A 24,617-nucleotide genomic window follows, 5' to 3' on the forward strand; every position below is an offset into this window, starting at 1 on the left:
GAAGATATTGATGCCTACTACAAAAAAAAGCGGAAAGCAAGGGACCGAAAAAAAACCTTAGTTAAAGAGGAAGGTTATGAAAATACTCAATAAAAGGTCCCCAGTCCTTATGGAACTTTGTATCTGAATTAAGAACTGAATAATGAATTTTTTCAAGGTCTAAGCAGGAAATAATATCGCTAAGCCATTGAGCATGCGTGGGCTGGGCAACATCCCTCCATCTAAGGAGGATTAAACGTCTAGCCAGGAGAGAAGCAAAAGATAATATTCGACACTTGGTTGAACTCAGACGTAAATCTGTCTCACCCAAAAAACCGAACAAAGCAATTAAAGGGTTAGGTTCTAGGTGGCGATTCAGAATATAAGATAATGTTGTGAAGATGTCTTTCCAAAATTTCTCCAAGCTAGGACAAAACCAGTACATATGAATAAGAGAGGCCTTGCCCCTTTTACATTTATCACAAAGAGGACTAATATTAGGGTAAAATCAAGATAGTTTAGATTTAGACATATGGGCTCTATGAACAATCTTAAACTGTAAAAGGCAATGGTGAGCACAAAGAGAGGTTGAATTAACCGATTTGAGAATGGAGTCCCAAGTCTCATCAGATAAGGAGATATTTAAATCATGCTCCCAAGCCATTCTAATTTTATCCACAGGGGCACGCCGTAAGGATGCTAATTTATCACGAATAAATGATATTAAACCTTTACCTAGTGGATTAGTAGAAAGAAAGAAATCCATAACATTTTTCTCAGGCATTTCAGGGAAGTTAGGAATTAAAGGATTAATAAAGTGTCTAATTTGGAGATATCTAAAAAAATGAGCATTGGGCAGATTGAACTTAGCAGAGAGCTGTTGAAAAGATGCGAAGCGATTGTCAATAAAAAGGTCTTCAAAATGTCTAATGCTCTTCCTATACCAATCATGGAATGCTGAATTATACGTAGTAGGTAAAAACAGGTGATTAAGATAGGGCTAGAAAAGGAAAAACCATGGAAACCATAAAATTTCTTGAACTGAGCCCATATACGCAAAGTGTGTCTAACAAGAGGATTAACAATTAATCTGGACAAGCTACTAGGGAGTACAGAGCCAAGAAGTGCAGAGATAGATAAATCTTTAGTGGACTCAACTCCATTGCCACCCAATTAGGGCACTCGGGTTGGCCATGGAAAAAAGACCAGAAGGTAGCTCAACGTATATTAGCTGCCCAATAATATAAACGAAAGTTAGGTAAAGCCATGCCACCCTCTTTTTTAGATTTTTGGAGATAAACTTTATTAATTCAAGAGCGCTTATTCTTCCACAGATATGACAAAATAATAGAGTCTTAAGGAATCAAAAAAAGATTTAGGAATAAAAATTGGGATTGATTGAAATAAAAAGTTTAGGGAGAACATACATTTTAACAACATTAATACGACCTACCAAAGACATAGATAGCGGTGACCATTGTAACAGACTCTGTTTTATAGTATATGAAAGATTGGCAAAATTTTCACGAAAGAGATCTTTAAACTTCCTTGTGACTGTAATCTCAAGATAAGTAAATTGATTATGAACTATAAAAGGGAGATCACGAAATGTTAATTCTCGTGCTTCTTTATTAATTGGGAAAAGTTTGCTCTTATGTAAGTTAAGTTTATAGCCAGAGAACTGACTAAACTGATCAAGAAGTGAAAACATTGGAGCTAAGGATGTAGACGGATTTGAAAGAAAAAGTAATAAGTCATCAGCATAAAGAGAAACTTTATGCTCAACACCCCCTCTCCAAATCCTGGTCAAATCAGGACAATTTCGAAATGCTATCGCCAAAGGTTCTATAGCCAAACCAAAGAGAAAGGGACTTAAGGGGCATCCCTGACAGGTGCCACGTTTGAGGTTAAATAACTGGGATTTCTGAAAATTAGTCAAAACATTGATCCAAGAGGTAAAACTTTGACCTAAGTCAAATTTTTCTAAAACTGCAAAAAGGCAGTTCCACTCTATACGATCAAATGCTTTCTCTGCATCGAGGGAAATGACACATTCAGGAATCCCAGTTGGAGATGAATATAAAATGTTAAATAAACGCCGAATGTTAAAAAAAGGAAGACGGTTTTTAATAAAACCAGTTTGATCATCAGAAATAATGGAGGGAATAACAGTTTCTAATCTATAAGCCAAAGCTTTGGCCAAGATTTTAACATCAACATTAAGCAAAGAAGTCGGCCTATACAGGGAACACTTTGTTGGGTCTTTACCCTTTTTTAATAAAAGAATAATAGATGCCTCATTAAAAGAGGGTGGCAATTTACTGTTATTAAACCAGTCAGAAATACTGAGAATAACTGAGGAGAAAGAAGTGAAGAGAATGATTTATAAAATTCTACGGGGAACCCATCAGGTCTAGGAGATTTCCCTGAGGACAATGCAGAAATTGCAAAAGATGTTTCTTCTGATGATATAGGCGCATTAAGTTTGGCTTTAAAATCAGATGAAAGCGAAGGAATATTCAGATTATTGAAAAAATGATCAACAGAGATATTGTCATTCAAAGATTCAGAGGAATAAAATCGAGAATAGAAATTTTTAAATGCGTCATTGATTTCTAAGTGATCCGATGTAAAGTCTCCATTCTCCTTCCGGATCTTTGTAATATGTTATTTGGCTTTGGAACGCCTCAGCTGATTGGCTAGAAATTTACCAGATTTGCCACCATGAATATAAAAGTGACTCTTACTTTCAAGAAGCTGGCGTTCGACAGGTTGAGTAGACAGAAGATTAAATTTAGTTTGAAGTTCTACATTCTTCTTGTATAATTCAGGATTCTTAGTTTGAGCATACAGTTGATCCAATTCTTTAATCTGTTTAATGAGGTCTGATCGATCTGCACAGGACTTTCTATTAAGATTTGCTGTATAGGAGATTATTTGACCCCTCAAATATGCTTTCATGGCATCCCAGACAATCTGGGATGACATTTCAGATGATGTATTGGTGTTAAAATAAAAGGTTATCTGATCCTTAATAAATTTTAGAAAATCATCATCCGATAGTAAAGTCGAGTCAAAACGCCAGTGTTTATTCCTCTGAAGGAGACCAGGAATATTTAAAGACAAAGTAATTGGGGCATGGTCAGAAATCAGTATACTCTGATAGTCACAAGAATAGACAAATGGAATAAGTTGATTATCGAGTAAAAAGTAGTCAATTCTAGTAAAAGTATGGTGAACATGTGAAAAAAAGAATAATCTTTCTCAGTAGGATGAAGGAAATGCCATATATCAGAGATACCGTAATTAGAGAGAAAAGAGTGAATAGCTAAGGCAGATTTAGTAGGTAGTCTAGTAAAAGAGGACGATCAATTGAAATTAGGATCTAACCAACAATTGAAATCGCCATCCAGTATAAGAGTATGAATTTAAATCTGGAAGTGAGGAGAAAAAACATTCAAAAAAATTAACATTGTCAAAATTGGGAGCATACAGGCTTGCTAGTACAACTTTAGTATTATATAATTTACCAGAAACAATAATAAAACGACCATTTGTATAAGATATCTTATTATGGAGTTCAAAAGGAATATTTGAATTAATATGGATGGAGTCCCCCCTAGCTTTGGCAGCAAAGGATGAATGAAAATGCTGACCCGCCCTCTTTGACAGAAGCCGAGAATGATCAAAACCTCGAATATGAGTTTCTTGAAGGAAAGCAATGTCAGCTTTGAGTTGTTTAATATGCGAGAAGACCTTCCTTCTTTTAACAGGATGATTCAATCCCTTTACATTCCAGCTCACAAATTTAAGTGAATTAACCATTATCAATTGTTGGTGCATATAAGGTAGCAGGCATATAAAAAATCAAGCAGTACAATAAGAGTCTGGGAGCAAAAAATGTAAACATAGATCCGTAGAATCAAAACAGAGACATGTCCTGAATAACAAAGGAAAACAAAAGAAACAGTGAGTAGTGTTGGAACTGGAGAATCCTCCCCCCGCAACCTAAAACTAGACTGCTACCTAAAAAAGCAGCTAGCTCTACCAAAAAAATTAACCCAAGTATGACTTCCAGTTCTGTGTCGTTAACAAAAGTTCCGTATAAATAATATAGCAAATAATATCTAATTTATGATATTACAAACAGAATTACAAATAGGAACAACTTCAACAGAAATAGAAAACTTAATACAATCAGAAGGAAACTAAAACTAACCTACCCGCGAAAAATTATAAAAGATTAAAAGAAAAAAAAAGGAGAAAAGGGGGAAATTATAAAATTCAAAGGGAGTCCTTATCAACCATTTACAGAAAAAAAAGCAAAACTTAAACTATGAATCAACCAACAGGGAGGCCTTCAATAAAAACTCCAAACCAAAACAAGTTAAAGACAATTGTAGTTCTCTATAGATAAGGTTATACAAAAATAAAATAGATTACACAGGTAAAATCTAAAAGTTCGCAGGGATACATTAAACTTAAATTATCTATTTAAAAAAAATGCACCAAGTCCAGGGAGAGATTGACCTTAGAGCTTAAAAGATAATGACTGAATTATTCAAGTAAAGTCTGAGTTCTGAAAAAATAGTTTTACTCCGGGAAGTACTTATCAACCATTTTAGAAGGTCAGGCCGGTTCCGAAGAAGATGAGGTGGCTGGAAGACTTCCAACAAACGCCTCAGCCTCCTTCACTGAGTTAAACCACTTATAATCTCCAGTAGTAAGCGTAATTCGAAGATTGGCTGAATTTCGGAGAGAGGGTCTGAATCCGCAATCAAAAAGCACTTTTATTACACCTTTAAACTCAGCACGCATCTTCAGAACCTGGGGGGCAAAATCCTCCACGAAACGAATGACCGTAGTTTGAAAAGCAAAAGTACCTCTGTGGCGTGCCTCCATCATCAAACGGTTTTTCACCTGGTATTGATGAAAGCATAAAATAATCGGCCGTGGGCGGGAACCCAGAATTACTCGGGGAACATTGATCCTGTGTGCCCTTTCTAGCTCAGGTGGAGTCGGAAGGAATTCTTTCCCGAAGATCTCACAGAGAAACTTAGAAAAAAATTCAACGGGAGAGCCCTTTTCGGTGGCCTCTGGCAAACCAAGAATTCATAGATTGTAACGTCTGCTCCGATTTTCAAGATCCACCATTTTGGAAAAAAATTTACTGTTCTTCTCCTCTAGGCTGGAGCAGAGAGTTTCAAGATAATGAACACGGCGTTTTAAATCTTCAGAAGTTACGTCAATGCGAGATAAATGTTCAGCATGTTCATCCACTCTAGCATTAATCTGATCCAATTTGACATTCAGCTGGTTGAAAGAACTTCTAAATTCAGTTCTAAAATCCATTAAAGTATCTTGTCGATGTTGTTCCAGAACAGCGAGAATGCCAGCTGGCAAAGCCGTAGAAGTTTCCTTTTTCCTGGTTTTAGTACTTTTGGTAGCCATTATAAGATAGATGTGTTCGCAGGCAGGTAAAAGAGAACTAATAAAATACCTAACTAAGGTTTAGGAAGGGAGACATATAGTGCAAAGGAAAGAAGAATAATGGAGCAAAAGTTTGGAGCAATTAAACAATCTCCATCTTACCGGAAGTCCCCCTAGTTGACCTTGTTAACTGAAATGGTGTTGAAATTTGACCATTTGTCACTGCTTTAGCTTTGGGATTAGTATTTAAGGTTTTAATCCATTTCATAAAAGATACTCCTAATCCATATTTTTCCAATACCTTAAATAAAAAATCCTATTCCAATCTATCAAGTGCTTTTTCTGCATCCAAAGCAACTGTCACACTCATTTCTTCCCTCTTTTGTGCCAGATGAATTATGCTAAGATACATTATCTGCCGATTGTCTATTTTTGATAGATCCTGTTTGGTCTATAGCTATTAATTTTGGTAAGTATTTAGATAATCAATTAGATTATTTGCTATTATTTTATAGTCCATGTTTAACAAAGAAATAGGTCTATATAATGTTGGCTTTAAAAGATCTGTCTTTTTTTGGCAATACTATTAAAATAGCTGTCAAAAAAGATTTTGGAAGTTTATGCATTCTTTCCGCTTGGTGTATTAGCTCCAAAGAATGGAGGAATTAATAACTCTTTAAACTTTTTGTAAAATTCGGGCGGAAAACCATCTTCTCCTAAAGACTTATTACTCTGAAGTGATCCTAGAGCTTCTTCGACCTCTTAATGTAAAAGGTATATCTAATCCCTTTTGTTCTTCCGAATTCGATTTTGGGAGAGTTATTTGTGATAAAAACCTTTCTATCTCAGCAATATCATTATGTGGTTCTGATTGATACAATTCAGAATAAATTTTTTTAAAAGTTTCATTAATTTCTAAAGGTTTATAAGTAATTTTATTTACACTTGTTCTAATTGCATTTATTGTTTTGGAAGCCTGGTCTGTTTTTAACTGCCAAGCAAGAATCTTGTGTGATCTTTCACCTAGTTCATAATATGTCTGTTTAGTTCTCATAATTGCTTTTTCTGTTCGGTATGTCTGAAGTGTATTATATTGTAGCTTCTTATTAACAAGTTGTCTTTATTTTTCTTCTGTCATATATCTTTGAGATTCTTTTTCTAATTTCATAATCTCTTTTTCCAATTGATCTATTTCTATCATATATTCCTTCTTAATTTTAGAAGTATAACGTATTATCTGGCTTCTCAAATATGCCTTCGTCGCTTCCCATAATATAAATTTATCATCAACTGAATGTGAGTTTGTATCTAAAAAAAAATAATCTGTTTTTTCATAAAATCACAAATATCTTGACATTTTAATAATACTGAATTAAATCTCCATCTGTAAATTGATCCCTCCTTATCCATCATTATCATTGTCATTATCAAGGGGGAATGATCTGACAATATTCTTGCTTTATATTCCATATTTTTCACTGTGTCTTGAATATTCGTTGATAGTAGGAAAAAATCTATCCTTGAATAAGTTTTATGTCTATTTGAATAAAATGAATAATCTCTTTCTCTTGGGTTAATTCTTCTCCATATATCAATCAAATTTAAATCTTTCATCAATGACAGAGTTAATTTTGCTACTTTTGGTTTTGTAACAACCTTTGTTGATCTATCTAAAACTGGGTCTAGACAAAAGTTAAAGTCTCCCTATTAATACTTTAATCATGTGCGTCAGCCAAATTCAAAAAGGCCTCTTGTATAACTTTTACATTGTTTTCATTTAGTGCTTAAATATGCATGAGTCCATAGTTCTGAAAAGATTTGACAATGTATAATTACATATCTTCCTACAGAATCAATTAATACATTTTGTATTTTAATTGGTAAAGTTTTATTAACCAAAATTACAACTCCCATGGCTATTGAATTAAATGAAGCTGCAATAACATTTCCAACCGAATCTCTCTTTAATTTCTAATGATCTATCTCTGTTAAATGTGTTTCTTGTAAAAAAACTATATCTATTTTCATTTTCTTAATGTATGTTAAAATTCTTTTTCTTTTCACCGGTCCATTTAGCCCATTAAAACTTAAAAAATTCAGTAAATCAGTCATTATTTTAATGGGGTTACTCCAATCTATAATAATACATAATATTATGTATTATGAGAGGCGGGACTGCGCAGGCACGTGAAGGAGGCCTGGGAAGGAGGGAAGATATGAAAAGGAGATACTGAGTGAGGTAGTTCTCTTTTGGAAGAGGACAGCGAGGCTTGAGAGGAAGTGCGGCGGCGGCCATTTTCAAATTGCTTCTCAGATCGGAGTTCAGAGAGGCGGGACTGTGCAGGCGTGTGAAGGAGGCCTGGGAAGGAGTGAAGATATAAAAAGAACGCAGCCGTAAGCAGCGGGCAACTTCGTTTGCGGGCAGCTGAGTGAACCGGGAGCAGAGTGCAGGGCTTGGGCTCAGAGGGCTTAGGCGGAAGAGGGCACAGTAGGCTTATCTTTTAGTTCTCCTTGTTATTTACAGTTAATTGGGAGGTATGAGTGTGAGGACAGCTTGGTGTCTCGGTGTCGGATGTGGGAGATCCTGGAGGCTCCGAGCCTCCCGGACGTCCACATCTGTGCCAGGTGCGCCGAACTGCAGCTCCTGAAGGACCGAGTTAGGGAACTGGAGCTGCAGCTTGATGACCTTCGCCCGGTCAGGGAGAGTGAGGAGGTGATAGAAAGGAGTTACAGGCAGGTGGTCACTCCGGGGACATGGGAGGCAGATAGGTGGGTCACGGTCAGGAAGGAGAAGAGGCAGGTACTAGAGAGTACCTGACAATAATCCCTTGACAATAAGTACTCATGTTTGAGTACTGTTGGAGGGGACAGCCTACCTGGAGGAAGTGACAGTGGCCGGGCCTCTGGCACAGAAGATGGCCCTTTAGCTCAGAAGGGATAGAAGAAAGAGGACCATAGTAATAGGGGATTTGATAGTCTGGGGTTCAGACAGGCAGTTCTGTGGAGGTGATCAGGAGTCCCGGATGGTAATTTGCCTCCCTGGTGCCAGGGTTCAGGACATTTCTGATCACGTCCAAGATATCCTGAAGTGGGAGGGTGAGGAGCCAGAGGTTGTGGTACATGTAGGTACCAATGATATAGGTAGGAAAGGGGAAGAGGTCCTGAAATTAGAGTACAGGGAGTTAGGAAGGCAGTTAAGAAGAAGGACCGCAAAGGTAGTAATCTCGGGATTACTGCCTGTGCCACGCGACAGTGAGAGTAGGTATAGAATTAGGTGGAGGATGAATGCGTGGCTGAGGGATTGGAGCAGGGGGCAGGGATTCAAGTTTCTGGATCATTGGGACCTCTTCTGGGGCAGGCGTTATCTGTTCAAGAAGGACGGGTTACAGTTGAATCCTGGGGGGAACCAATATCCTAGCGGGAGGATTGCTAGGGCTACAGGGCAGACTTTAAACTAGTAAGATGGGGGGGGGGGGTGGGTATCAATTTGAGGAAACTATGGGAGAGGAGGTTAGTTCACCAGTAGAGCAAGTAAAGAGACAGTGTGTGAGGGAGGAAAGGCAGGTGATGGAGAAGGGATGTGCTCAGCCCGAAGATGTAGGGGAGAAGAAAGAAAAGGATAATAAATTTGAATGCATTGTTAGGGATGAAAAGAGAGGAGGAGGTGGAGAGCATCTTGAATGTATCTATTTTAATGCTAGGAGCATTGTAAGAAAGGTGGATGAGCTTAAAGCGTGGATTGCTACCTGGAATTATGATGTTGTAGCTGTTAGTGAAACATGGTTGCAGGAAGGGTGTGATTGGCAACTAAATATTCCTGGATTTAGTTGCTTCAGGTGTGATAGAGTAGGAGGGGCCAGAGGAGGAGATGTTGCATTGCTTGTCCGAGAAAATCTTATGGCGGTGCTTTGGAAGGATAGATTAGAGAGCTCCTCTAGGGAGGCTATTTGGGTGGAATTGAGGAATGGGAAAGGTGTAGTGACACTGATAGGAGTGTTTTAGGCCACCTAATGGGGAGCGTGAGTTGGAAGAGCAAATGTGTAAGGAGATAGCAGATATTTGTAGTAAACACAAGGTGGTGATTGTGGGAGATTTTAATTTTCCACACGTAGATTGGGAAGCTCATTCTGTAAAAGGGCTGGATGGTTCAGAGTTTGTGAAATGTGTGCAGGATAGTTTTTTGCAACAATACATAGAAGTACCGACTGGAGATGGATCTCCTGTTAGTGAATGTGATAGGTCAGCTGACTGATGTATGTGTTGGGGAGCACTTCGGGTCCAGTGATCACAATAGCATTAGCTTCAATATAATTATGGAGAAGGACAGGACTGGACCTAGAGTTGAGATTTTTGATTGGAGAAAGGCTAACTTTGAGGAGATGCGAAGGGATTTAGAGAGAGTGGATTGGGTCAAGTTGTTTTATGGGAAGGATGGAATAGAGAAATGGAGGTCATTTAAGGGTGAAATTATGAGGGTACAGAATCTTTATGTTCCTGTTAGGTTGAAAGGAAAGGTTAAAGGTTTGAAAGCACCATGGTTTTCAAGGGATATTAGAAACTTGGTTTGGAAAAAGAGGGATGTCTACAATAGATGTAGGCAGCATGGAGTAAAGGAATTGCTCGAGGAGTATAAAGAATGTAAAAGGAATCTTAAGAAAGAGATTAGAAAAGCTAAAAGAAGATACGAGGTTGGTTTGGCAAATAAGGTGAAAGTAAATCCGAAAGGTTTCTACAGTTATATTAAAAGCAAGAGGATAGTGAGGGATAAAATTGGCCCCTTAGAGAATCAGAGTGGTCAGCTATGTGTGGAGCTGAGGGAGATGGGAGAGATTTTGAATGATTTCTTCTCTTCTGTATTCACTAAGGAGAAGGATATTGAATTGTGTAAGGTGTGGGAAACAAGTAAGGAAGTTATGGAACCTATGACAATTAAAGAGGTGGAAGTACTGGCACTTTTAAGAAATTTAAAAGTGGATAAATCTCCAGGTCCTGACAGGATATTCCCCAGGACCTTGAGGGAAGTTTGTGTATAAATAGCTGGAGGTCTGACGGAGATCTTTAAGATGTCATTAGAAACGGGGATTGTGCCGGAGGATTGGCGTATTGCTCATGTGGTTCCATTGTTTAAAAAGGGTTCCAGAAGTAAGCCTAGCAATTATAGACCTGTCAGTTTGACATTAGTGGTGGATAAATTAATGGAAAGTATTCTTAGAGATAGTATTAATAATTATCTGGATAGACGGGATCTGATTAGAAGTAGCCAGCATGGATTTGTGCGTGCAAGGTCATGTTTGACAAACCTTATTGAATTTTTTGAAGAAGTTACGAGGAATGTTGACGAGGGTAAGGCAGTGGATGTAGTCTATATGGACTTCAGCAAAGCCTTTGACAAAGTTCCACATGGAAGGTTAGTTAAGGTTCAGTCGTTAGGTATTAATGCTTGAGTAATAAAATGGATTCAACAGTGGCTAGATGGGAGATGCCAGAGAGTAGTGGTGGATAATTGTTCATCGGGTTGGAGGCCGGTGACTAGCGTGGTGCCTCAGGGATCTGTTTTGGACCCAATGTTGTTTGTAATATACATAAATGATCTGGATGATGGGGTGGTAAATTGGATTAGTAAGTATGCCGATGATACTAAGGTAGGAGGTGTTGTGGATAATGAGGTGGGTTTTCAAAGCTTGCAGGGAGATTTATGCCGGTTAGAAGAATGGGCTGAACGTTGGCAGATGGAGTTTAATGCTGAGAAGTGTGAAGTTCTACATTTTGGCAGGAATAATCCAAATAGAACATACAGGGTAAATGGCAGGGCATTGAGGAATGTAGTGGAACAGAGAGATCTAGGAAAAACAGTGCATAGTTCCCTGAAGGTGGAGTCTCATGTAGATAGGGTGGTGAAGAAAGCTTTTGGAACGCTGGCCTTTATAAATCAAAGCATTAAGTACAGAAGTTGGGATGTAATGTTAAAATTTTACAAGGCATTGGTAAGGCCAAATTTGGAATATTGTGTGCAGTTCTGGTCACCGAATTATAGGAAAGATATCAATAAATTAGAGAGAGTGCAGAGATGATTTACTAGGATGTTACCTGGGTTTCAGCACTTAAGTTACAGATAAAGGTTGAACAAGTTAGGTCTCTATTCATTGGAGCGTAGATGGTTGAGGGGGGATTTGATCGAGGTATTTAAAATTTTGAGAGGGATAGATAGAGTTGACGTGAATAGGCTGTTTCCATTGAGAGTAGGGGAGATTCAAATGAGAGGACATGATTTGAGAGTTAGGGGGCAGAAGTTTAAGGGAAACACGAGGGGGTATTTCTTTACTCAGAGAGTGATAGCAGTGTGGAATGAGCTTCCTGTAGAAGTAGTAGAGGCCAGTTCAGTTGTGTCATTTAAGGTAAAATTGGATAGGGATATGGACAGGAAAGGAGTGGAGGGTTATGGGCTGAGTGTAGGTAGGTGGAACTAGGTGAGATTAAGAGTTCGGCATGGACTAGGAGGGCTGAGATGGCCTGTTTCCGTGCTGAGATTGTTATATGGTTATATTTCAACTCTCGTAGTACCTTGGGAAATTATTTTAAAATTCTCCATGTTGCTATGTGTCTCCCTACTGATTGTCCAGGCAAAGAAAGAAACTTAAAAGAAAAACAGATTATAAAGAAAAAAAACTAAAATACCCTCCTACTAATGTTGTGAATGAAAAAAAACACAACATTACCCCCCTCCATTGTACGGGTCATGGCAATTGCCATGATTACACACGTGATTCCCGTAGCAATCGATCCGAAGTTCCCCCAGCTCCTCCGTAACATAAACAAGTATATATAAGAGAAGAAAAAATAATATCACTACTCTTGACTAATATTTCTGAAATTTTTACCTTTCTCCCCCTGTCATATAATTAAAAGTATATTTAAATATTCTTATGTCCTTAAATGTCCATCAACTCAATTCACTGTCCCCATCTTCATCTTTAATCCGTTTCACTTTTAAATCTTAAGCTGTGTCTAGTGAATATTTGGGAGTTCTTGTGCAAACTGCTCCGCATCCCGATAATCAGTAAAAAATCTTCTTTTTCCGTCATCCAAAAAAATTATCAGGGTTGTTGGGTGGCGCAATATAAATTTATAACCCTTTTTCCATAAAACTTTTTTTGCTGGGTTAAGTTCCTTCTTTCTCTTCAAAAGGTCATAACTTATATCAGGATAGAAAAGAACTATTTTCCCTTCTATCATCAATGGCCCATTTCTCTTTCTGGCACGTTGGGCAGCCGCCTTCAGGATCTTTTCTTTGTCTTGACAACTTAAGCATTTTATCAAGATCAGTCGTGGGTTTTGATCAAGTTGAGATTTTGGTCTTGAGCCTTTCGATTTCAATTAACTGGGTTCCCTCTTCCATTTCCAAATTTTCTGGGATCCATTTTTGAAAAAACTTTATTGGATACTATCCCTATATACCTCCTTTAAGACCAACAATTTTAATATTATTTCGTCTGCTAAAATTTTCAAGCACGTTCACTTTTTCCAACAATCGTTTTCTTTCTGATGTCCAGACAAGAATATTATCTTCCATTGTATTCACTCTATCAATGGTGTCTCCCGTTATTTCTTCCAACTTTTTAACTTTCTTGTCCATTTTCTCCTGTTTTTTCACCACTTTATCAAGAATAATCTTCATTTTTAATATCTTTTATTACTTTTAATGTTTTAAATTCTTTTAATTCATGCATTATTTGCACCAAAGCTGTTCTTATGTCTCCAGGAGATCTTCCACCTCCTGTTGTTCTTCCTTTGCCTCCTAATCTTCATCTGTGTTGTCCAGAGAATCTGAATCCACCTCGGATTCACTTTCACTTCCGATCGTAGCTGGGATTTGTAGTTTAAATTGCTCGTGTTTGCACATGCCCCTTCCTTCACGCATGCGCAGTTTCTGTTGCTCCTTCTTGGAGACTGTTGATGTTGCCACAGTTTCCTGTTCTGTATCGCCGGAGGTAAAATGCACTCGAGTCCGAGGCTCCATCATGGTGGTCGGCCTTGATTCTTTTCCAACTTGTGCTGTCTTCAAAGTAGTAGTTTTCTTCTGCTTCTGTTTAGGAGACATATCTAAGGAAAATCCTGAGTAGTTTATAAGTAATTTTTAGAAAGTATTTACTAACTTTTCTTCACTTAGACATTAATTTATTAGTTTTTAACGGGAGAGCTGGATTTCCACGTCTCGATCCTATGTCATCACGTGACGTCCCCCCGACAGATCCCTTCCGAGCGCGCTCTCCACCGTGCCGGATTAATGTGGAGGATCAAAAACCCCAAACCCCAAAACCCAATAATTAAACCACTGTGTTGCTTAGTAATAATTGTAGCTTTCGTCGGGGCAGAGCCTTTCTCACTTTATCCTTTAAAATTGTTTCAATCGTTGAGCGACTGTGGCCTAATGCTTTTCCAGTGACCGATGGCATTTCACCTCTTTCCAGTCACTTTATTTTCAATCATTATCGTGATTATTTTCATGAACAGAAACGCTGCGGATTCAGAGCTCTGGTGCGGGGTCCTATTTAACCTGAGACAGGGGTCCTGGAACCAATCCCTTGCGGGTAAGGGGCCGACTGTATAACCAAAAATTACAACAGACTGAAGTTTCTGCTAATGGCTGAAAATCGGATGCTGTAGGTGCTAGTTTTTCTGTTCCCATTATGGAATGGATCCCTGCATAAGCTGTAGCATTTCATCTTAGAAAATTATTCATTTGTCAAACTCATGAGGTAAAATAAATACCCAATGTTTCTGGAAATACTGCAAACATTTATGTATAAATAATCTTAAGAAATTAATACATTACTCAAGCTATTGAGGAAGAAGAAGAAATTTGCTTGTTCTTCTGACATCAGGTAAATGTTACAGGAGCATCAAAACTAAAACCACAAGGCTAGTAAAGAGCTTCCTCCCACAGGCAGTCATACTGCTAAATAGCTGCTCTATCTGACTCTGCTTTGGACACTTTTAACTTGCACTGGACACTTATAACTTGTTTTTAACTGACATGTGGCTGTTGTGGTTTATTATTTATTGTTATGTTTATTACTTAGTGTTGCGTTTGTAATGTTATGATTGCACTGCTCCTGGGAAACGCTTTCTCATTCTGCCCTGCAGAGCTGATGTACGGTTAGAATGACAAAGTTTTTAAATCTTGAAAAAAAATCTTGAATCTTGAAATGAACATTGACAAAATTGAGTACAACCATACACAATTCAGCACATAAAAACATCACATCAATAAATGAAGTTTAATACTTAATGAGTCGATTTTGTTAATGAAAGAATCTATCATGGCTTTTGGTTTTAGAGTTAGTCTTAAGTACATCCTTTCCTTGGTCAATGGATTTAAAATACTCTCCATCAGTTAGCACTAAATATAATTTTTTAAGTGAGCTTGAGAACTTTTTAATTTCAAAGTTGTTTTCCTTGGTGCTCATCAAATATGTAATCAGGTTTGTTCACTTGAGTCACTTGTGCGCTTATGAATGTAATTCTTTTGATCTATGACAGATGACTTAAATGACCTGTTTAAAGCCGTTTTGATCCGATTTGGAATGAATGCATTGACTCATATGTTGGTTGGTTGTTCAAGTACATTGCCTGTGGAACAAGACTGGAGTCCTTGTGGGTTATAAATATTAAATGAATAGCTTGGGCAATTGTCTTTTTTAATTTCACTCATCTAGATATTGAGGATCTGAGTCTTTGACGATGCTGAAACAGCAAAGCTGGCATTCTGAGGTTTGTTAACACAGCTGTACATGGAAACGAATTCTGTAGATTCACCTCCTTCTGGCTAAAGAAATTCCATAGAACCATAGACCATAGAACACTACAGCACAGTACAGGCCCTTCAGCCCTCCGTGTTGTGCTGACCCATATAATCCTTAAAAAAAAGTACTAAACCCACACTACCCCATAATCCTCCATTTTTCTTTCATCCAGGTGCCTGTCCAAGATGCTCTTGAATGCCTCCACCATCATCCCTGGTAAGTCATTCCAGGCACTCACAACCCTCTGTGTAAAAAAACTTACCCCTGATGTCTGCCCTAAACTTCCTTAATTTTGTACCTGTGCCCTCTGGTGTTTGCTGTTGGTGCCCTGGGAAACAGGTACTGACTATCCACCCTATCTGTGCCTCTCGTAATCTTGTAGACCTCTATCAAGTCCCCTCTCATTCTTCTATGCTCCAAAGAGAAAAGTCCCAGCTCTGCTAACCTTCATATGACTTGTTCTCCAATCTAGGCAAAATCCTGGTAAATCTCCTCTGCACCCTCTCCATAGCTTCCACATCCTTCCTATAATGAGGTAACTAGAATTGAACACAATACTCTTAAGAGATTTGTAGAGTTACAACATGACCTCTACTCTTGAACTCAATCCCCCTGTTAATGAAGCCTAGCATCCTATAGGCCTTCTTAACTGTTCCATCAACTTGTGCAGCGACCTTGAAGGATGTATTGATTTGAACCCCAAGGTCCCTTTGTTCATCCACACTCTTAAGTAACTGACCATTAATCCTGTACTCAGTCTGTCCTTTCAAAATTTATCACCTCACACTTATTCGGATTGAATTCCATCTGCCATTTTTCTGCCTAACTCTGCATCCTGTCTGTATCTTCTTGTAACCTTCTGACTATCTGCAGCTCCATCCACCACTCCTCCAATCTTCGTGACATCCGCAAATTAACTTACCCATCCCTCCGCCTCTACATCCATGTCATTTATAAAAATCACAAATAGCAGGGGTCCCAGGACAGATCCCTGTTGCACTTCACTAGTTTCCGACCTCCAGGCAGAATACTTTCCTTCCACGACTACCCTCTGCTTTCTTCCTTTAAGCCAATTTTTTTATCCAAACAGCCAAGGTTCCACTTACCCCATGCCTCATGACTTTCTGGATGAGACTCTCAAGAGGGACCTTGTCAGATGCTTTGCTAAAGTCCATGTAGACCACATCCATTGTCCTACCCTGATCAATTTCTTTTGTTAACCTCTTCAAAAAACTCAAATCAGACCTTCCCTTCACAAAGCCATGTTGATTATCCATGAGTAGACTGTACTTCTCCAAATGCTCATAGATCCTATCCTTAAGAATCCTTTCCAGTAGTTTGCATACCACCGACGTAAGACTCACCGGTCTATAGTTCCCAGGTTTCTCCCTGTTACTTTTTTAAACAAGGGAACTGCATTTGCCATTCTCCAGTCCTCCGGCACTTCCCCTGCAACCAAAGAGGATTCAATGATCATGGCTAATGCTTCTGCGATCTCTTCTCTCAATTCCCACAACAACCTGGCCCTGGGGATTTATCAATCTTAATGTTTTTAAGAAGATCCAGCACTTCTTCTTCCTTAATCTCCACATTGTCCAGCACACAGGCCCGCTCTACTTCGACCTCACCCTGATCAAGATCCTTTTTCACTTGTGAATACTGAAGCAAAGTATTCATTTAGGACCTCCCCAACCTCCTCTGCCTTCAGGCACATGTTGCCCTCTTTATCCTTTAGCGGTCCCACCTTCATTCTTCTCAACCTACTATTCTTTGCATATGCATAGAATGGCTTGGGGTTCTCCTTAATCCTACATGCCAAGGCCTTCTCATGCCCCCTTCGAGCTCTCCTAAGTCCTTTCTTTAGCTCCTTCATGGCTACACTATATTTCTCATAAGCCCCTCCAACTTACTTCTTCTTATATCTAACATATGCTTCCTTTTTCCTCTGATGAGTTGCCTCACATTTTTCATCAGCCATGGTTCCCTTTTCCTACCATTTTTCCCTTGCCTCAATGGGACAGACCTATCCTAAACCCAGCTCAAGTGGTCCCTAAGCTTCTCCCACATTACTTCTGTGCTTTCCCCTTTGAACATATGTTTCCAATTTACTCTCGCTAGTTCCTGCCTCATCCCTTCAAAGTTAGCTCTTCCCAAGGTTAGAACTTTACCATTATCCCTTTCCATAGCTATGCTGAAGCTAAGGGAGTTGTGGTTACTCTCACCAAAATGCTCCCCCATCAAGAGATCATTACCTTACCAGGTTCATTACCCAGTACTAGATCCAATATAGCCTCTCCTCTCGTCGGCCGGTCCACATACTGTGTCAGGAATCCTTCATGAACACACCTGACAAATTCAGCTCCATCTATCCCCCTTGCACTCAAGAGGTGCCAGTCAATATGAAGGAAGTTGAAATCACCCATAACTACTACCCTGTATTTCCTGCTCCATTCTAAAATCTGCCTGCTTATCTGCTCTTTGGTATACCGAGGGCTATTTGGAGGCCTGTAGACTACTCCCAGCACAGTGATTGATCCCTTCCTATTTCTCACTTCCACCCAGGCTGACTCTGTGAACATTCCTGCAGCGTCCTCCCTTTCTATAGCCGTGATACTATCCCTGACCTCTCCCCACTTTTCTACATCCCTCCTTTTAAAACACCTGAACCCCGGGACCTGCATCATCCAATCCTGCCCTTCTCCAACCAAGTTCAGTAACAGCCACAACATCGTAGTTCCATGTACTAATCCATGCTCTAAGTTCATCCTCCTTGTTCCTAATTCTCCTAGCATTGAAATACACATTTCAAACCCTTTAACTGGCTACAATTATGTTCCGTCCCCTGCCTGTCCTTCCTTATCAACTCCAAACTCTTAGCATCATGCCTTTGTCCTTCTACCTCAATCCCTGCACTCACATTCCCCCCACCCCCACAAAACTAGTTTAAACTCTCCCCAACAGCTCTATCAAACTTGACCGCCAGGATATTGGTCCCCCTGGGAATCAAATGCAACCTGTCCTTTTTGTACAGGTCACATCTGCCCCAAAAGAGGTCCCAATGATCCAGAAATCTGAATCCCTGCCCCCTGCTCCAATCCCTCAGCCACACATTTATCCTCCACTTCATTCTATTCCTATTCTCACTGTCGCGTGGCACAGGCAGTAATCCCGAGATTACTACCTTTGAAGTGCTGCTTTTCAACTTCCTTCCTAACTCTCTGTAGTCTTCTTTCAGGACCTCTTCCCTTTTCCTACCTATATCATTGGTACCAATATATACCAGGACCTCTGGCTGTTCACCCTCCCACCGCAGGATATCTTGGACACGATCAGAAACATCCTGGACCCTGGCACCTGGGAGGCAAACTACCATCCGAGTTTCTTTCCTGCGTCCACAGAATCACCTGTCAGACCCCCGATTATAGAGTCCCCTATCACTACTGCCTTCCTCTTCCTTTCCCTACCCTTCTGAGCCACAAGGCCGGACTCTGTGCCAGAGGCACGGCCACTGTTGCTTCCTCCATGTAGGTTGTCTTTCCCCTCCCCCAACAGTACTCAAACAGGAGTACTTATTGTCAAGGGGTACAGCCACAGGGGTACTCTCTAGTACCTGACTCTTGCCCTTACCTCTCCTGACTGTGACCCATTTTTCTGTACCCCTTGTCCCCGGAGTGACCACCTGTCGGTAACTCCTCTCTATCACCTCCTCACTCTCCCTGACTAGACGAGGGTCATCGAGCTGCATCTCCAGTTCCCTAACATGGTCTCTTAGAGTTTTACCTCAATGCTTCGGGTGCATCTGTGGCCATCCGGGATGCCAGGAGACTCCAGGACCTCCCACATCTGACACCCACCACAGAAAACTGGCCTCACACAAATACTACCTCCTTTACCTCCTTTCAATCAACAACTGCCTCACCGCGTCCCGTTACCGCCAAAGCCCGTGGAGCCAAAGCCCTTTCACTCTGCTGCCTCTCACTCCGTTGCCCGCTGGATATGGCTGCCTTCTTTTTAAACTGTTCGCACTCAACTGGCTGATGTTACGTGCCTGCGCAGTCTGGCTTCTCTCTTCCCCCGAGAACTCAGAATGTCTTCCCGCCGGAAATCCTTAGGTGCTCTCCAGCTGCCTTTTTGTTCGAATCTCAGATTTCATTGATGTCACACATCATTCAGTTAAACTCTAGCAAGTACAGATCTGAAGTCATTCAACAGTGCTCATACTTTAACTTTTTCGTTCTTAGGATCATTCTTCTAAACCTCTTCTGGACCTTTTCCAGTGTTAGCATCTTTTGAGATGTTAGACCCAAAGCTATACACAATACTTCAGATAGTATTACGAATGCTTTTTTCAGTCTCGGTACTACTTTATATATTCCAGCCCTGTCATAACACTGGTATTGCATTTTTGCCTTGATTTCTAGAGATTTCAACTTGCAAGTAAATCTTTAGGGAATAACGCATTAGGACTCCCAAATACCTTTGCACTTTTGATTTCTGAATTAACATTCCATTTAAAAAGTGGTCTATACCTTTATTTTCTTGACCGAAGAAAATGACACTGTATTTCATCTGCATTCCTTTACCTGTTATCTTAATCTGTCCAGGATTTCTTTTCTCCCCAATACTGCATGACACACCCCCAAACTATATTTATATCAATCTATAATAATTTAGACCATCCTCTTCGTACAGACCATAGAAAGAAATTTACAGCACATTACAGGCGTTTTGCCAATCTTTTTGCCAATTGGCCAATGTTGTGCCAATCATGTAACCTACTCTAGAAACTGCCTAGAATTTCTTTACCACATAACCCTCTATTTTTCTAAGTTCCATCTACCTATCTAAGAGGCTCTTAAAAGACCCTATTGTATCTGCCTCAACTATCATCGCCCGCAGTGCATTCCATGCACTCACCACTCTCTGTGTGAAAATCTTTACATCTGACATCTCCCTTATGCCTGCTTCCAAGCACGTTAAAACTATGTCCCCTCATGTGGGCCATTTCAGCCCTGGGAAAAAGCCTCTGACTATCCACACGATCAATGCCTCTCATCATTTTATACATCTCTATCAGGTCACCTCTCATCCTCCATTGCTCTGAGGAGGAAAACCCAAGTTCACTCAACCTATTCTCATAAGGTACACTGCCAATCTACTTAGATCCCCTCCAAACCACAATCTTTCAACCATGATTTTGATGTCCACAGCATCATACTTGCCAGTTTCTAACAATACTACAAGATTGCCTACTTTGTTTTATATTCTACATGCATTTGAATATAACTCTTTTGAGTCCTGTTCAAACCTTTTCAATTCTGCCTCTATATTGCTCTATGTTAAGTTATCCTTTTTTAAACTTTTTGTCATATTCTTTACACAGGAGGCTTCAGTAACCTCTTCTGCACTCTCTTTTGCATTTACTTTATCGTAACCTTTACATCTCCTCCCTCCACCATTTAGCTTAAAATCTTACTCATATCACTAGTTCACCATCAGAACAGCTCAATCCTTCCCATTACTGGTGCCAGTTTCTCCCAATTCTCTACCTGAGCCAACCCTACTGACGAAGGGTCTCCACCCGAAACGTTAACTGCTCGTTTCAATGGATGCTGCCCGACCTGCTGAGTTCATCCAGCTTGTTTGTACGTGTTGATCACTACCTGAGCCATGCATTTATTCTTGATGTAAATAACCCACCCAAAAACCCTAAGCAACACCTCTTTTTGTGTTCTTTCTGTGTTGTTGGTACCTACCTGGATCACATCAACTAGCTCTTTCCTTTCCTGCTCAAAATTTCTCAGCAAATCAGCTGAGACATCTTGAATCCAGGCAATAACAGTCAACACAGCCTTCGAGACAGAATTGTGTCTGTTCCCCTGGCTATACTATACCCAATTACTATCACATTTCCTTTCTCTTCCCTTCTTGAATGCCTCTCTGAACCATGGTTCACTTACTCATTTTTCTTGCATCCCTCCCTCTCAATCTCAAAAGGAGTAACAGTTTCAGACCTTTGGTCATCTCATGCCTGGGGCTTCTCTTGGATCCCCCTATTTGTAGTCATACCATCTTTTCCTTGGCCACAGATTGTATTTTAATCAGTTGGTCCACTGAGTGTCTCATGAAACAGTGTCCAGGTAATCCTCCCTGTCCCTGAAGTATTTTATTGTTTGAAGCCTGGATTCCAGTTCATCAGCTTTGAGTCTGATTTCCTCAAGTAACCATTGCTGGTGAAACACAACGAAGCCTTACTGGCAGCAGCTGAAACTATTAACTACTGTATTCATCACACCTTTTTTGAAAAACGATCACACAATCAATTATAACCTGTAACTTTTCCGAGTTAAGCTTTTAAACGGCTTATACAGCTTAGCATTTTTGAGGTCTGAAGTCTTGAGGGTACAGCATTGTTATAGCTTGGTTGTACAGGCCAGATTGAGTCCATGGGGCTCAGATGCGAGAGTGAGAAAAAAGCTGTCATATCACTATGTGTGTTTAATTTTTATATGTTAGTATATGAACAGCTAGCCAAAAAATGAATGCACCATTGTAGTAATATAGACTGCACAATAGCTAGAGCCTCAAGATGCTGGAATCTGGAACAACTAATAATTTTCTGAAGGAACTCAAAGCAGGTTAATAAGCATGTAAGGGAAGGGGGGGGGGGTAAGAAGGATTTGCCAAAATTTTGGGTCAAAATCCTCTGTCAGGTCTCTACCCAAAACACTAATAATTGCATCTCCTTCCCACCCCGCCCACACTAGATAATGCTTAACTTGCTGAGTTCCTTGAGTGGTTGGTATATGTAGTTTTGCTTTGATCAATTGTGAAAATTTAAAGATAACACACATTAATTAGATTCTAAACATGAAAAAATTGCCGGATACTGGAAATTCAAAGCAACTGTAAACTTAAATTTGCCGGACCAAATAACTACACCACATACAAGTCTTTATTTTAGCCTTTCATCCATTTATTTGTTCAAAATCAGCCGGCGAGAAAGGACTCGGAGCCCATCATCAGGAATTCAGAGTATCTCTGTCTCTCCCTGGTGGCTCGCAATGAGCTTTCTGTCTAACACTGGGAAACATAACAATTCATACAACTGACAAAACACAGAGCAGTCAATTTCATGGATATTCCCTCCAAATCAGTTAGAGCAAAGCTTCATTACTTAGATAAGAGAGTCCACTAAATCATGGGTTTTAGTTACATACAAATTCTTGCCTTATCAGTAAAACTTGAATAGACAAAGGTGGGAACATAGATCAGTGATGTGACAATGTGGGGCATGATGTATGCAACTTATATGAATATAGCCCATGGGTCATTCTCAAAGGGACAGCTGTGAGTTGTTAATCTAAACATCTAGTTGTTAATTTTCAGTCAAGGACAGTCTGCAACTTTTCACAGAACAGAGCATATAGAAGCTGGCACTTAATTTTAACCTGCTATTTACCAGAATCAGATAATCATTTCTTGTGCTCCCCAATTCCCTTAAAATTTCATCATAACAATCCAGAGTAAATAGTCTTGAGTCCTGATGAAGGGTCTCAGCCCGAAACGTCGAATGTTAACTCTTTCCCATAGATATTGCCAGGCCTCCAACATTGTGCGTATTGCTTTGGATTGGATTTTACTGTTTGGAAAGTGTACAGTGCACAGATGGATTTTCTTATGTAATTAGCAATGTGGTGATTGCTTGATTTGCTCTCTGCTATCCTGTAAATGACAGGCTCCAAAACTTGATACTTTTCAAGATTTCAAGTGAAGCGATTCTATCTTGTTAGTATTGAAAAAGTACTCATGTTATTGACCAGTTTATTTCTCAAGTAAATCTCTAGCCTCTGTTCAGCCATTTGGTTGAGTTGTTTTTGACATGCCTTATTTATCTGATAAAATGTAACTAAAGCTTGTGTTAGTTATTGAGTGGCAGTGAGCCCTGGTGACAGATTCAACGTATGAATGATCAGCAGGACTTTTACTTATACTTTACCATTATTGCCACCATTTGACTATTAACCTAAATAAACAAAAATAGGACTTTATGAAATCAGAATTTCAGACAGTTCTTGAAGCTGCCAAGGGCATGATATAAATGCATTTATTTATTACTGTCTAAGTTAGTGGTCACCAACCTTTTTAAGCCCAAGATCCCCTACTTCAGCTTTAGTGAAAGGCAAGATCGACCTACTAAATCGTTTAAAGAGAAAAAACAGCTCAGATTGTACTTCCAGCTTGAGGCCTTTTATTTAGGCTAATTGTATTTGAATTACATAAAGTACTTCTGTCAACCTTTCAAACTAATTCAACCAAGAAAACACTAACTAGCATATCAAACATGCCATAGCTGTCTTTCTTTAAGAATATTACAATACTTCATATCTTTAATTCTAAGTTTCATTATTGAATTTTATTTCAACATGGAAGTAGAAAGTGGCCAGTGAGTGAGTGGGCCAGTGAAGGAGTGTAGATTTGAGGCTTTGGCTCGAGAGATTCTGGCAGTTTTGGCAGTTGGATTGTGCAGTCAAGACAATCAAGATTTGAATAGCTCAGACTCAGCAGAAAGCAGTGATTGGGCAATCAATGTCAGGTGACCACGCAGTTTGATTGGGCAATCAATAATTGAAAAGCTCAAACAAAAAGGGGTAGCTCAAGTGGAGTGGCCAGTGAGTGAGTGAGCCAGTGAAGGAGTGGAGCATTGAGGCTTTGGCTTGAGAGGCTTCAGTGAGAAGAGGCTAAGCTTGCTCTCAGTGAGGTAAGGCCGGGTAATTTTCTTTAATTAATTTAATTAGCTTAGGAGTTGGTAATGGAGGCAGTAGATAGAGAAGTCCAGTGCTCTGATTGCAGTATGTGAGTATGTGGGAAGTCAGGGCAAGCACTGTTGTCCTTGATGACTACACCTGCAAAAGATGCATCCAGCTGCAGCTCCTGTCAAACCGTGTTAGGAGCTGGAGCTGGAGCTGGATGAACTTTGGATCATTCGGGAGGCAGAGGCAGAAATAGATCAGAGTTTCAGGGAGATAGTCACCCCTGGGAGTCAGGAGACAGTTATCTGTGTGACTATCGGGAGAGCGAAGGGAAATAGACAGAATGAGCAGAGCACCCCTGTGGCCGTTCCCATCAACAATAAATATACCGTTTTGGATACTGTTGGTGGGGATGAGTTGTAGTGGTCGCATCTCTGGCACCGAGACTGGACCCTCAGCTCAGAAAGGAAGGAGGGAAAAGAGGAGAGCAGTAGTGATAGGGGATTCGATAGTTAGGGGAACAGATAAGAGGTTCTGTGGAAGAGATCGAGAATCCCAGATGGTCTGTTGCCTCCCTGGTGCCAGGGTCCATGATATCTTGGATTGAGTTCTGTGTATTTTCAGGAGAGAGGGTGAGCAGCCAGATGTTGTG

At 39.8% G+C, this 24,617-nt stretch overlaps 1 protein-coding gene across 4 annotated transcripts in view; it reads left to right on the forward strand.

Moving 5' to 3' along the window:
* The window catches only part of LOC132386010 (F-box/LRR-repeat protein 20-like), a 434,516-nt gene that overhangs the window by 22,614 nt on the left and 387,285 nt on the right, over nt 1-24,617 (forward strand). Inside the window, exon 2 of one of the 4 annotated variants that reach the window (XM_059958264.1) lies at nt 15,385-15,428. The exons of the other annotated variants lie outside the window; for them this stretch is intronic. Coding sequence (XP_059814247.1) covers nt 15,408-15,428 — 21 coding nt within the window. The 5' untranslated portion in view covers nt 15,385-15,407. The remainder of the gene's footprint in view (nt 1-15,384; nt 15,429-24,617) is intronic. 4 annotated transcript variants of the gene reach the window in all.

Source organism: Hypanus sabinus, assembly GCF_030144855.1.
Source record: "Hypanus sabinus isolate sHypSab1 chromosome Y unlocalized genomic scaffold, sHypSab1.hap1 SUPER_Y_unloc_11, whole genome shotgun sequence".
Classification (NCBI taxonomy): domain Eukaryota; kingdom Metazoa; phylum Chordata; class Chondrichthyes; order Myliobatiformes; family Dasyatidae; genus Hypanus; species Hypanus sabinus.